Genomic DNA, 14,468 nt, shown 5'->3' with positions numbered 1-14,468 from the left:
GGAGGTTCCCAGGCTAGGGGTCAAATTGGAGCCGTAGCTGCTGACCTACACCACAGTCAGAGCAACACAGGATCCGAGCCACGTCTGTGACCTACACCACAGCTCACAGCCATGTCGGATCCTTAACCCACTGAGCAAGGCCAGGGATCGAACCTGCATCCTCATGGATCCTAGTCAGATTTGTTTCTGCTGAGCCACAATGGGAACTCCATCTTTTTTCATATCAAAAGCAACATATTAATCAAAGCCTGTCTCTAATCACCATTAAGCGAACCGACAACAAAAAAATTTGACAAACAGGAAATACACACACATGCACACACAATTAAAATCTCAGCTGAGATATCACAATACAAGGTACGTTAAGTACTATAATTGCACAAGGGCTCTGACAGTCCTAAAACTGGCTAGTGAGAAAGCCAAAGCTTCACTTCACTATTCCCAGGGAGTGAATTACCTTAGAGAGAGTTGCAGAGGTTTCGAGAGCACACGTTCCATCTGTGCTGGGAAAGGCAGCAGTGTTGAGTATCCTGAGACCAAGCTCCTCGGGAAGATTCCCATCAGAGCCCCTCAGAGAGGACAACCTCCGACGCTTGGATGTCAGCTTCGCAGGGAACTCGGACAGCTGACACTCACCAAGACTTGCCTTCTTGGCTGCGTACACAAAACCAAATAAAAACACAACAACGCATGCATAAATATTTTCTCTTACAATACCGTTGAAAAATTACATACATCATAATAATTTCAGTGCAATGTAATGCTGGAGCCTAAATACTTTAATCAATGGAAAGAAAAACCCAGTAGTACCTATTTTGTTAAAAAAAAAAATCTAACTGGAAAGGTAAGAGAACATGACTGCTAAAATGATAACAAAAATTTAGTTATTAGAATGAACTTTTTTCAGATCTCCTGTGGCCCAGTGGGTTAAGGATATCGTGTTGTCACTTCAGTGGCTCGGGTCAGTGCTGCGGTGCCGGTTCAATCCCTGGCCTGGGAGCTTCCAAATGCTGCAAGGAGCAACCCTCCCCCCCAAAAAAATTTTAACTATTTTCAGACTTATAATGTACAAAGATATGCCAAGATACATTTGTATTTCTGACAGAGTATCTCATTCTATTTTTAAACTCAGAATGAAACCTTTTCTTTTGAACAATTTAATGGATGTGAGTATGTTCTAATACTCATTCTGCTTTGATCATGTATGATTTTATGAAAAATATAGCCAAAGTTCATCCTAGGTACAAAAGGGGAATTTAATTGTCTCAAGAACTAAGTAATCATTTAATAAAATATTTCAAAGCTTTTTCATAAAAACTGAAAAATAGGTAAGTTACAAATTATAAATGAGTACATCAGAGGAGGTCAATATTGCAAAGGAAGATTAATTGGATTTGCCTTGAGGAACAGCACTGTGCATGCTAGGAGGTCCTGAGATGCACCTGATGATGGTTCAAGAAAACCAAACAAAACCATTTGGAACCTTAGGGTTATGGTGATTATGGTGAGGCCAAGATTGTGTCTAGTTCTGGTGTTTGAAAAGCTTTGTGATTGGAAAATCTAAAGTGACAGAAAAAAATGTCTAAATAAATAATAATCTAAAAGTTACAGCCAAGGATATGGCAGGCTATGAAGATGTCAGTTTAAATATATCTGTTTATAAAGTCAGGGCTGGGTGTTCGGTATTCATGTAAGTGTTTGCCAAACTTAATAGTAATCCTCTAAAAATCAAGGTCAGTGCACTCAAATCTACTGCAAGTCCTAAAGATGAAATGAGCCCGTGGGCTCTGATATAACACTCAACACTTAATTCTGGCCATGCGGAAATGTAAAACATGGGTTCAGGAATGCTTGTTATCATGCTTTTTCAAGAGAAACCAGAAATTGAGGCTTTTTTATTTGAAACATCCCTTTTTGGGTTTGTTTGTTTTTAAATGGCCTCACCCTTGGCATATGGAAGTTCCAGGCCAGAGAATGAATCTGAGCCGCAGCTGTGACCTGTGGATCCTTTCACCCACTGCACCAGGCCAGATATCTGATTTATGTCTCCGAAGTGACCTGTGCTGTTGCAATCAGATTTTTTTTTGTCTTTTTAGGGCCGCACCCATGGCATATGGAGGTTCCCAGGCCAGGGGTCAAATCGGAGCTGTAGCCACTGGCCTACACCACAGCCAGAACCAACACCAGATCTGAGCTGCGTCTGTGACCTACACCACAGCTCACGGCAACGCCAGATCCTTAACCCACTGAGCATGGCCAGGGATCGAACCCACAACCCCATGGTTCCTAGTCGGATTCATTTCTGTTGTGCCATGATGGGAACTCCTGCAGTCAGATTCTTAATCCACTGCGCCATAGCAGGAAATCCCCAGATTTTAAATGTTAGACTCCATTTAAAAATACAGCTCTTCTCAGCAAAACTGCTTTTGCACTGTAGAACTAAGGCTTTTATATATCTCAGAGGCCTGTCTGAAAAACTACAGATATCTAAATTGACTGAATTCTTTCTACTCACTCGAGCCCATGGTCTTGAACACTCCTTCCTCCTCTGGGAATTCAGAACCGTCCGTCATTTTCTCGTTTTCCTTTATGGAGTGAAAAGCTGACTGGAAGGCAGATATTTGCTCTCTTAAAGAATGAACATTTCGATACAGAACAGGGCTGCCCTGTTAAAATACAGAGACACAGAGGGCCTTATGAATCAAACCAAAGATGGGCTTTTTGAGAATCAGAGGTAAAAAGTCAGTGCAGCAGGGCCCCTCCTCCCTTGAATCACACATTTACAGTCCGAGTATCCTGTGTGCTGCCATCATCTGTGTTTCTTGTCTCCCCTTCCTCGGTTTTTAACCTGAGCCAAGAGCAACAGCTGCATGGGAAGCATAAACGTGGAGCTATAGGCTGGCCAGTCTGGATACTGATGAGCCCACAGAGCAGACAAGTCTGGAGTAGATGGAAAGCACTTTGAAAAGGCACCCGGACAAAAGACATCCCAATTACCTGAGGGCTAAACAAATCTTTAAAAGGATTCTTTTTGGGGCGGGGGTGGGGGGTGGGAGCTTAAGGACTCTCTCTTATAATTGAGAGTCCAAAGCCTGAGATGGCCTCAGCAAATCAAATGTCAAAGGAAAGAGGTTCAGCACAAAAATGTTTGAGAGGCCGATTTAAGAGACTATGTGGATGCTGGGCTGTATGAGTTGTTTACATGTTTTGGATAGTAATCCCTTAAAAAAATGGGCAGGAGACCCGAATAGACATTTTTCCTAAGAGGACAAGCAGGTAGCCAACAGGCATGTGAAAAGATGCTCAACAGCGCTCATCATCAGGGAAATGCAAATCAAAACCACAATACGGTACCATCTCACACCTGTCAGGATGACTATCATCACAAAGAACACAAAAAGCAAAAGGATATAAAGAAAAGGGAACCCTCATGCCTGGCTGGTGGGAATGTAAACTGGTGCAGCCACTGTGGAGAACAGTATGGAGGTTCCTCAAAAAACTAAAACTAGAACTACCAGGTGACCCAGCAAAATTCCACTCCTGGGTATATATCAGGGAAAAAAAACCAAAACCAAAACAAACTGAACACACTAATTCAAAAGATACACACACCTCAAAGTCCACTGCAACACTATTTATAATAGCCAAAACATAGAAGGAAACTAAATGTCTATCAACAGATGAATGGATACAGAAGTGGTACACACACACACACACTGGAATACTACTCAGCCATAAAAAAGAATGACATTTTGCCACTGCATAACATGGATAGACTTGGAAGGGATTATGCTAAGTGAAATAAGTCAGAGAGGACAAATACTGTTTGATATCATCACTTATATGTGGAATCTAAAACATAAAACTAGTGAATACAACAACAAAAACAGACTCACAGATATAGAAAACAAATTAGTGGTTACCAGTGGGAGGTAGTGATACTGCGGTGAGGGAGTGGAAGTTACAAACTACTGAGTGTAAGACAGGCTCAAGGATGTATTGCACAACATGGGGAATATAGTCAGTATATTGTAATAACTGTAAATGGAGTGTAACCTTTTAAAATTGTATTAAAAATTTAAAGAGTTTTAAAAAAATCAGCAAGACTTTTATGTCTACACAGCAGAGGGTTTACTCCAAATCAAAAAAAAAAAAAAAAAAAAAGGAGTTCCTTGGTGGTTCAGCAGGTTAAGGATCTGGCACTGCCACTGCTGTGGCTCAGGTCACTGTTGTGCTGCAGGTTTGATTCCTCACCTGGGAATTTCTGCATGCTGTGGCCTGAGCGTGGCCAAGGCTCGAAACTGCATCCTCATGGATACTAGCCAGATTCGTTTCCACTGAGCCACGACAGGAACTCCTATTTGGAAATTTTACCATAGTTTTGCTAAAAACATCTTTTGAAAAATATCTACATGGCAACTTTGTCATGTGTAGTAGGTCTCAGGGTATCTGGTTCAATCCAAGTTGGTCTTCATTCATTTGCATCTACACACACCCTCTCCCCCAGGGGTAGAAGAAGATTCAGAGGTTCAGAAGGAGCCAAGACATCCACCCTCACAGGTATCCCATCTCCTGTAGTGCCTCCCAGCTAAATCTTCCTGATGTCCTGGGACCTTCCTTCCTTAGAGCTGAAAGTGAGCCCCTCACAAAAACCACAAAGCCAAACAGTGGCATGGTCTAAGCACGAGAGTTCTCTGGAAACTCTGCTAACAGGGCTTCAGCCAAAGAGTCATTAAATTAAATTGATACTAGTAGGGATGGAAGTGCCAGATAAATGCAAGCAATGTACAATTCAAGATCTGTTACCCATAAAATAAATTACTGATTAAGACCTCTATCTGGGTTCTTTTCTCCCCCTTATTATTTTTTGTCCATGCCTGTGGCATAAGGAAGTTCCCGGCCATGGATCAAACCTGAGTCACAGCAGCAACCTGAGCTGCTGCAGTGACAATGCCAGATCCTCAACCCACTATGCCACAAGGGAATGCCTCCCCTTTATTATTTAGGCTAATATATTTCCACTGATTTGTAGCTTATAGCAATTTAAAATATTACATGAGCAGGCAAACGTCAAGTAAAAAATCACCTCCCTTTAAGATATCATACGGAGAAAAATCAGTTAAAATCTTGAAGCCATGTCTGATGGTCAATCTGCTTACCCACTTGATCCTATTCCCAGTTAAATACATTCATAAAGCAAACTCTGTTACATAATAACAGAACATTTAAAATTCAAATATGGTTGATGATGTAAACCTTTATGACATAAGAGCGTATAGCATTCATGGAAAGCTGGTTGTCAACAGATACAGAGAAAGAAAGGGTTTCTTTCAAGGTCATACAATTTACCTTGAATGTACCTTTTGTGCACTTACAGTTGAACATGAGAGGGTTAGGTTTAATGTCTTGGGAGTTTGGAGCATTTCGAAATGCTTAAAACAAATTAAAGTTTTCCTAGTCAAAACTGTTGTCGATTTCCTGATAAAGAGAACAATGTTCATAGACAAAAAAAAAAAAAAAAAAAAAAAAAGCATTCAAAACTATACTGCTTTTGTCTTATGAATTATATCAGTCAACAACATTGTTGGAGAAACTATCTGAGGGGCTCAGGATATAGGGGGAGATTACATTCTAGAGTGAAATTCTGAAACATGATAGTTTCAGGTGCTGTTGAGAAGGTTAAAAAAAAGGAGTGTGATTCAGTAATAAAAGTGCTACGTTAGCCTGAGACAGGACAGAACACTATCTGAGGTTAACATCTGAGTTGAAACTAAAACCAGGAGTAAGTAGTAGTAGTTAAGGAAAGATACTGGGGAAGGGAGCCTTCGGCAAGAATGAGGCAGCACAAAAGCAAAGGCCCTGAGATGGAAAACGGATGTTGCAGAAGCAAGGCCAGCATGCTCAGAAAACAGGAGGAGACAGGGAGCTGAGAACAGAGGTGGGCAGGGCTTAGATCAGGGATGGGGTGGGAGGCTTCAAAATGGGACGAGTCAAGAAGGCGTAACAGGAAGCCACAGGAAGGTTTTAAGAAGCCAAGTAAATGATCTGATTTAGACTTTTTTCCTTTTTTTTTTTTTTTTTGCCACACCCACAGCATGCGGAAGTCCCCAGGCCAAGGATCGAACCCACGACACAGCAGCAACCTGGGCCACAGCTACAGCAACACTGGATCCTTAACCCACTGTGCCACATGGGAACTTTCTGCTTTAGAGTTTAAATGTATCTCTTTGATTGCTCTGTGGGAGGGTGGATGGATTAGGAAAGGAGGGAAACAGGTGACCATTTACGAAGAAGCAGCTGGTGATTCAGGAAGAAATCACGTTACTGTAGCAGCAGAGCTTGGGGACATGAGGGATTACAGACAGGTTTCTGAAATGTAGCCAAAAGGTAATGATAAGCTGGATGTGGGAGATGAAAAACCAAGGAACAGAGAAGATGGGTAGGTCATTGGCCTGAGCAACTGGACGATGCCATGTACTGGGATGGGGAAGTGGACTGGAAGGCCTGGTAGGGGGTAGAGACTGAGAGTTTGGCTGAGGTGCTTGACCTGCTTACTGGGACACCCAAGTGGACATGCGGAGCAGGCACCTGGGTCTCTAGGTCTGAGCTCTACGGAGCTCTGAGCCACCATTGGACATTTGGGAGTCACCAGTCTACAGATGATGTGCAAAGCCATGAGAAAGGATTAGCTTACCTAAGGAAAGCAATGAAAAAGGCACAGAGGTGAGCCTTGGGGCACTCGAGCCCTTTTGAGGGGAAAACTGAGAGAGGAGGAATCAGTGAATGAAACATAGAAGGAATGAGTGACACAGGGAAAAACTCAGCTCAGTGTGGTATCCCAGAAAGCAAGTGAGGCAAGTGTTTCAGGGAGAGGGTAGCAGAACTCAGACAAAAGCTGAGGAAGGCTGAGTGGGGTGCACGCTTAATCTTTGATACAGCTGGTGCAGGCCATCTGCAGTCAATGGTGGCCAAGAGCCTTCTTTTACGCTGTAGAAACAAAAGCCCAAGGGGAGTGGCTATAGTAGCCGACAGGATGGGAGGGAAGGAATCGGAGTGAAACAGGACAGGTGCTATTCAAGCTTTGCTGTGAAGGACGGGCCATGGAGGTGGAGGAAGAGTTAAAGGGACAGATGAAGATTTGTTTGTGCTAAAGGAAAATGACTCACAAGAAAACGAAGATAAGATAAACGCAGAAGAAAAAAGAGCTCAGGATAATATACATGGTCATAATACTGTAAATATTTGATGTGACTAATGGGAAGTTGTAAGGATGGGGACTGCATATATAATTTACATTAACAGGCACAAGGAAGAAAAAGGGTTAATTTTTCATTGTCCACAGTGGGACGTCAATAGCTAATGTCATAACAGTGAAAGATTAAGAAGAAGCAATAAAGGAAGGAAGGAAGGGAGCAAGGAAGGGGCATCCAAACTGGAAAGGAAAAGGTAAAACTCATTACTCTCAGATGACATGACCTTATATATATAAAAAAACCTAAAGACAATACCAAAAAACTGTTACAATAAACAAGTTCAGTAACATTGCAGAATACAAAATGAACATACAAAAATCTGTTGTGTTTATACACACAAATAATGAATTCTAAGAGAAATTGAGAAAATGATCCCATTTACAACTGCATCAAAAAGAATAAAATATTTAGGAATAAATTTGACCAAAGAGGTGAAAGACTTGTACCTTGAAAACTATAAGACATTGAGAAAGGAAATGAACAATAAATGGGAAGATACCCTGTGTTCATAAACTGGAAGAAATATTGTTAAAACGACAGAGTTCTCATCGTAGCACGGCGGAAACAAACCCGACTAGGAACCATGAGGTTTTGGGTTCGATCCCTGACCTCGCTCAGTGAGTTAAGGACCAGCGTTGCTGTGAGCTGTGGTGTAGGTCGCAGACGTGGCTCGGATCCCATGTTGCTGTGGCTCTGGCGTAGGCCGGTGGCTATAGCTCTGATTCAGCCCCTAGTCTGGGAAACTCCATATGCCACGTGCAGCCCTTTAAAAAAATAATAATAAAATAAAATGTCCACACTATTCAAAGCAATCTGCCTATTCAATGCAATTCCTATGGAAATTCCAATGGTATTCATCACAGAAATGAACTAAACAACCCTAACGTTTGCATGAAACCACAAAAGACCCCAAAGAGCCAAAGCGATCTTGAGATAGAACAAAGCTAGGGGCATCACGAAACCTTGACTTCAAACTACACTACAAAGTAATAGTAATCAAAAAAACATTGGCATAAAAAGACACACGGGTGAATGGAACAGAAATAAGACAACCCATATATGGTCAATTAACTTAAAACAAATGAACCAAGAATATACAGGCAGACTCTGGAGATATTGTGGGTTAGGTTCCAAGCCACGGCAATAGAGTGAATATTGCAATAAAGCAAGTCACAAATTTTATGGTCTGCCACTGCACATAGAAGTTACATTTACAACATAATGTCTATTAAGTGTGCAACAGAAAGTATTTTGTCTAAAAAAAGTGTGCATACCTTAATTAAAAAACACTTTTAATGTTCCTGTCATGGCTCAGTGGTTAACGAATCCGACTAGGAACCATGAGGTTGTGGGTTCCATCCCTGGCCTCACTCAGTGGGTTAAGGATCCGGCGTTGCCATGAGCTGTGGTGTAGGTTGCAGACACGGCTTGGATCTGGTGGTGCTGTGGCTCTGGAGTAGGCCAGTGGCTACAGCTCCAATTCAACCCCTAGCCTGGGAACCTCCATATGCAGCAGGAGCGGCCCAAGAAATGGCAAAAAAGACAAAAAAAACAAAAAACAAAAAACCCCAAACAAACAAACAAAAAACACTTTAATGATAAAAAATACTAACCATCACCTGAGTCTTCAGTGACTCATAATCTTTTCGCTAGTGGAGGGTCTTGCCTCAAAGTCTGATCAGAGTGGTGGGTGGTGAAGGTTAGGGTGGCCAAAACTAGATGACGATGAAGCTTGCTATATCAATTGACTCTCTTTCACAAGTGATTTTCTCTATAACATGCAGTGCTGTTTGATACCATTTTACCCACAGCAGAACATCTTTCAAAATTGGAGCCAATCCTCACAAACCATGCAGCTGCTTTACCAATGATGTTTATGTAAAATTCCAAATTCTTTGTTGCCACTTCAAGAGTCTTCAAAGTGGAGTTCCCGTTGTGGCTCAGTGGCAACAAACCTGACTAGTATCCATGAGGATGCAGGTGTGATCCCTGGCCTGGCCTCAGTGGATTAAAGATCCTGCAATGCTGTGGCTCTGGTGTAGGCCGGCAGCTGCAGCTCTGATTCAACCTTTAGCCTGGGAACTTCCAAATGCCTAAGGTGCAGCCCTAAAAAGCCAATCTTCAAAGCATTTTTACCAGGGCTAGATTTCATCTCAAGAAACCACATTCTTTGCTTATCCATTAGAAGCAACTCCTCATCCACTAAGAGCTGGGGTTTTTGTTTTTTTTTTCTTTTTAGGGCTGTACCCTCTGCATATGGAGGTTCCCAGGCTAAGGGTCCAACTGGAGCTGTAGCCGCCAGTCACAGCCACAGCCAGAATAACGAAGGATCCAAGCAGCATCTACAACCTATGCCACAGCTCATAGCAACGCAGGATCCTTAACCCACTGAGTGAGGCCAGTGATTGAACCCACATCCTCATGGGTTCGTTAACTGCTGAGCCACAAAGGGAACTCCTCCATTGAGTTTTATCGTTAGGGAGTTCCTGTTGTGGTGCAGTGGTTAATGGATCCCACTAGGAACCATGAGGTTGTGGGTTCAATCCCTGGCCTCACTCAGTAGATTAAGGATCCAGCATTGCTGTGGCTGTGGCATAGGCCGGCAGCTATAGCTTCAATTAGACCCCTAGCCTGGGAACCTCCATGTGCCACAGGTACGGCCCTAGAAAAGACAAAAAAAAAAAAAAAAAAAGTTTTATCATTCATGGGATTGCAGCAATTCAGTCAAGTCTCCAGGCTCCACTTCTAATACTGTTTCTATTTTGACCACATTCGCAGTTACTTTCTTGATCCCCTCAAAGTACTGAGCCTCACAATGTCATGCCCGAGGGTTGGAATCAAACTTCTTCCAAACACTTATTAATGTTAATATTTTGATCTTTGATTCACAAATCATGAAATGTCCTTAATGGCATCTAGAATAGTTAATCCTTTCCAGAAGGTTTTCAATTTACTTTGCCCAGATCCAGAGAAAAGACTATATCCAGCAGCCTTACAAAATGTTCTTTCTTGAATAATAAGACTTGAAAATCAAAATTACTCCTTGACCCATTGGCTGCAGAATAGATGTTATGTTAGCAGGCATGAAAACATCAACTTATCCCTTGCATATTTTCAGTAAACCTTTTAGGCAAGTGCATTGTCAATGAGTGGTAATATTTGGAAAGGAATCTTTTTTCTTCTGAGCAGTAGGTCTCAATGGTAGGCTTACATATTCAGTAAACCATGTTGTAATCAGATGTGCTGTCACCCAGGCTTTGTGGCTCCATTTATAGAGCACAGGAAGGATCAATTTCACATAATTCTTATGGGCCCTAGGATTTCTGGAATGATAAATGAGCTCTGGATTCGACTTCATGTCACCAGCTGCACTGGCCCCTAACAAGAGTCAGCCTGTCTTTTGAAGCCAGCCATTGATTTCTGCTCTTGCTATGGGAGCCCCGGATGGCATCTTCTTCCAATACAAAGATATTTCATATGCAATGAAAATCTGTTGTCTGGTGTAGCCACTTTCATCAATTATCTTAACTAGGTCTCCTGGATAACTTGCTGCTTCACTTTGCTTTTTTGTCTTGGAGACAGCTTCCTTCCTGAAACTTCAGGAATCAACCTCTGCTAACTTCAAACTTCCCTTCTGCAGCTTCCTCACCTGTCTCAGCCTTCACAGATTTCAAGAGAATTAGGGCCTTGCTTTGGATTAGGCTTTGGCTTAAGGGAATGTTGTGGCTGGTTGACCTTCAATTCAGACCACTGAAACTTTCTCCATTTCTGCAATAAGACTGTGTGTGCATGTGCGTGTGTGTGTATTTTTGCTGGAGTACAACTTTTAATTTCCTTCAAGAACTTTTCCTTTGCATTCACAACCTGGCTGTTTGGCCAAGAGGCCTAGCTTTCAGCCTTTCTCAGCTTTCAACACACTTTCCCCACTAAGCTTAATCATTTCCAGCTTTTATTTAAAGTAAGAGATGTGTGACTCTTCCTTTCACTTGAACATTGAGAGGCCTAGCAGTGTTACTTCTCAGAGAACAGGAAGGCCTATGGAGAGGAAGAGAGATGGGGGAATGGCAAGGTTGACCGAGCGGTTAGAACACACACACACACACACACACACACACACACACACACCCCACACCATTTATCCATTAAGTTCACCATCTTATTACATGGGCGCAGTTTGGGGTGCCCTAAAATAATTACAATAATACTCTCAAATATCACCGATCACAGATCACCATAATAGTAATATGACAAAACATGATAACAAAAAAGATAAAGTTTGAAATATTGTGAGAATTATCGAAATGTGACAGAGATACAAAGTGAGCAAATACTGTTGGAAGAATGGTGTCAAGAGACTTGCTTGATGCAAAGTTGCCACCAACCTTCAATTCATTAAAAATAAAAAAAGAGCAATATACGCAAAGTGCAATAAAGTAAAGCACAGCAAAAGGGGATATGTCTGTAAATGAGAAAAGAAAGGACAGTCTCATTAATAAATGGTGTTGGGAAAACTGAAGAGATACAAAAAAGAATAAAGCTGGATCACTTTCTTACACAATACATAAAATGGATCAGACCTGAAACTGTAAAACTCCTAGATGAAAACAGGTGGTAACAAGCAATTTGACAGTCTTTGATGATGATTTTTTGGATTTGACACCAAAAGCAAAGAAGAGCAAGAACAAACAAGTGGGACTACATCAAACTGAAAAGCTTCTGCACAGTAAAGAGAATAATTAACAAAATGAAAAGGCAACCCACCAAGTGGGAGAAAATTTGCAAATTAAGTTGAAAATTATGGCTAATGAGGTTAATATCCAAAGTATAAAAAGAACTCATTTCAACTCAATAGCAAAAAACCAATCCGATTAGAAATGGGCAGGTATTTTTCCAAAGAAGACATACAGATGGTCGACAGGTACATGAAAAGGGGCTCAGCATCACTAATCATCAGGGAAATGCAAATCAAAACCACAATGAGATATCACCTCACACCTGTCAGAATGGCAACAAGCAGACTTGCTATAAGACTTCCACAAAGGCTCAGGTATTTAAAGCATCAGGCATTTCTGAAACAAGGGTCAAAGGCAATGCTGAAGCTGTATCAATAGCACTTGAACTCACAGATCTCTCCACAAACAGGAAAAGGGTCTTTACATTCTAGTGAGAACACAGAAATTTAGCATTCCATCAGACCTAAGACTCCACAAACAGCTAAGGATAGGAGGTCTTGTGCTGAAAACAGTTTGTCTAGGTCTTCTCAACGAACAGTGAGACTTCCAGCCACTTTCCAGAGTTCTAGGGCTCAGGTTTATCCCCCCCAGCAATTCCCTCAAAGAAAGCAGGTCTGTCAAAGAGATAAGATCCACGGGAGTCTGTTCTACATAGAAATCCACCAGCCAACAAACACAAGCCATGCACATGGAGCTCCCGGTCAGTTTAGAAAGTATCATGTGTTTAAATACGAACAGTTAAGGATCACCAGGCTTCAAGATTTGAGGCCTGGACGGAGCAAATGAGACCTGTGATAGGAAGAAAACTTCAGCAAAACTGTAATGTCCTTAACAACCCACGATAAAAGAAAGTCCAACAGAAAAAATTTTTACACCAAGAATGGAGCTTCCAGAATGAAAAAGAAGGCCATAAAAAGGATAGGAAATAAATATGCATCGAATGAAGGAATGAATAAACAGGGCTCTTCCACTCTGTGAGATAAAACACAATAGGAAATGCCTTCAAAAATTTTGATGGAAAATGTGTGCTACCTAGATTTCTATACCAAGACAAACCATAATCTAAATGTGTTGGTAGAGTAAACTCTGTCAGATGTGCAGAGGCTCCAGAGAAATGAGGTAGTAAATCAAGAAAAGATATGATACCACAGAAACAGGAAATCCAAATGGGAGAGAAAAAGGGAACTACCAAGGATGGTGAAAGGAGTCACAAGGTGACAGATGTCCAGCACGTCTAGAAGGCAGCCCCGCCAATGGGAGGAACAAGGCAGAGGACACCAAGAAATAATAAAGGAATCAACAGGCTCTTAAGGTTGACCATGGTCAGAACTTGGGGAACCTCAAGATTATATGATAAATTAAAAATCTAAACTGAAAAAGAAAAAAAAAGCACTCATTAACTACAGGAAAAACAAAAGCTGTGCACAAAACGAAATATGACTGTAATACACTATGTATCAATATATGAAAAATATCTATATGGTTAAATAATGTATACTAAACCTGTTTTAAACCAAAATTTTGACTGGTTGTATTGGAAGTATGGGGAAAGGGGACAGAGAACAGCTATGGCTAGGAGATGGGAGAGAGCAAAATTCTCATTTTTCATAGAAATAACAACAATGATAGCAAATCTAAAACATACCATTTTCCAGGTACAGTTTTAAGTACTGATTAAGTATCTATCTATTAATTTACTCATCCTCATAAAACCCCCTTTTATGGAGAAATAGAGAATTGAGGTAACCTGCCAAAAGTCACAATGAACTAATAATAAAGCTAAGAATCGAACCCCAGCAATACAGCTCCACAGGCTATGCTCCCACCAACTCAACAGTTTTAAGTCTTTACACTAGAAAAACATCAACAGTTTTAAGTCTTTACACTCTAAAAAACTGGGCACACAAAAGACTCTTAGTTCATGTTGGTTATATCTGTCAAGAGTATCTTAATAGCTTTTCCATAACAATGTATATTCTTCTTTAATGCAATACAAAATTCAACAAAGATTTCTCAAAGGTTAGTTGCAATGTCAAATATGAAATCTTTTCAGTGAACTTTTCATATTCTGTTAGGTTAAAAAATCCACGGGCCCATTTGCAACTCGAGGGTATATTCTGCATGCACTGGTAACGTTGAAAATATTGGTTCACTCAGTTATGTTTATCTTCCAAATGTTAATATATTTCATTACGCAATATCCAAAAATTACATTCATTAATATCCCCACTTGTCCATCAGAAAAGCCAAGTTGTCAAGTATATTCATGGTGGTGAACCCAAGTTTTCTTTCCAATTTTCTCTCAAAAACTCAACATTTTTTCACTGGTAAGAAATCTGTCTGTCCTTGAAGTGGCAAGTTCAGGGTTGATTGCTGAGAAAATGCCAATCACATTCCTAAGTCTGACTAAACTCGCCTGGCTGTCATTCTTTCAAATAAACATGACGTTCCACGAAAACAGCGGCTAGTTCAACTCACAGCT

General features: G+C 41.0%; 1 protein-coding gene across 1 annotated transcript in view; it reads right to left on the bottom strand.

The window, feature by feature from the left end:
- Positions 1-14,468, bottom strand: part of CDCA2 (cell division cycle associated 2) — a 48,691-nt gene that overhangs the window by 30,260 nt on the left and 3,963 nt on the right. The window contains 2 exon segments of the mRNA XM_003132816.5: positions 458-654; positions 2,516-2,666. Of these exon segments, the coding sequence (XP_003132864.4) occupies positions 458-654; positions 2,516-2,666 (348 nt within the window).

The sequence above is a fragment of the Sus scrofa genome, chromosome 14 (genome assembly GCF_054392235.1).
Source record: "Sus scrofa isolate SSC_HxYL_T2T_F1_AM1 chromosome 14, Sscrofa_HxYL_maternal_Yorkshire_Landrace_v2.0, whole genome shotgun sequence".
Lineage (NCBI taxonomy): Eukaryota > Metazoa > Chordata > Mammalia > Artiodactyla > Suidae > Sus > Sus scrofa.
This window is presented reverse-complemented; position numbering and strand designations above follow the sequence as displayed.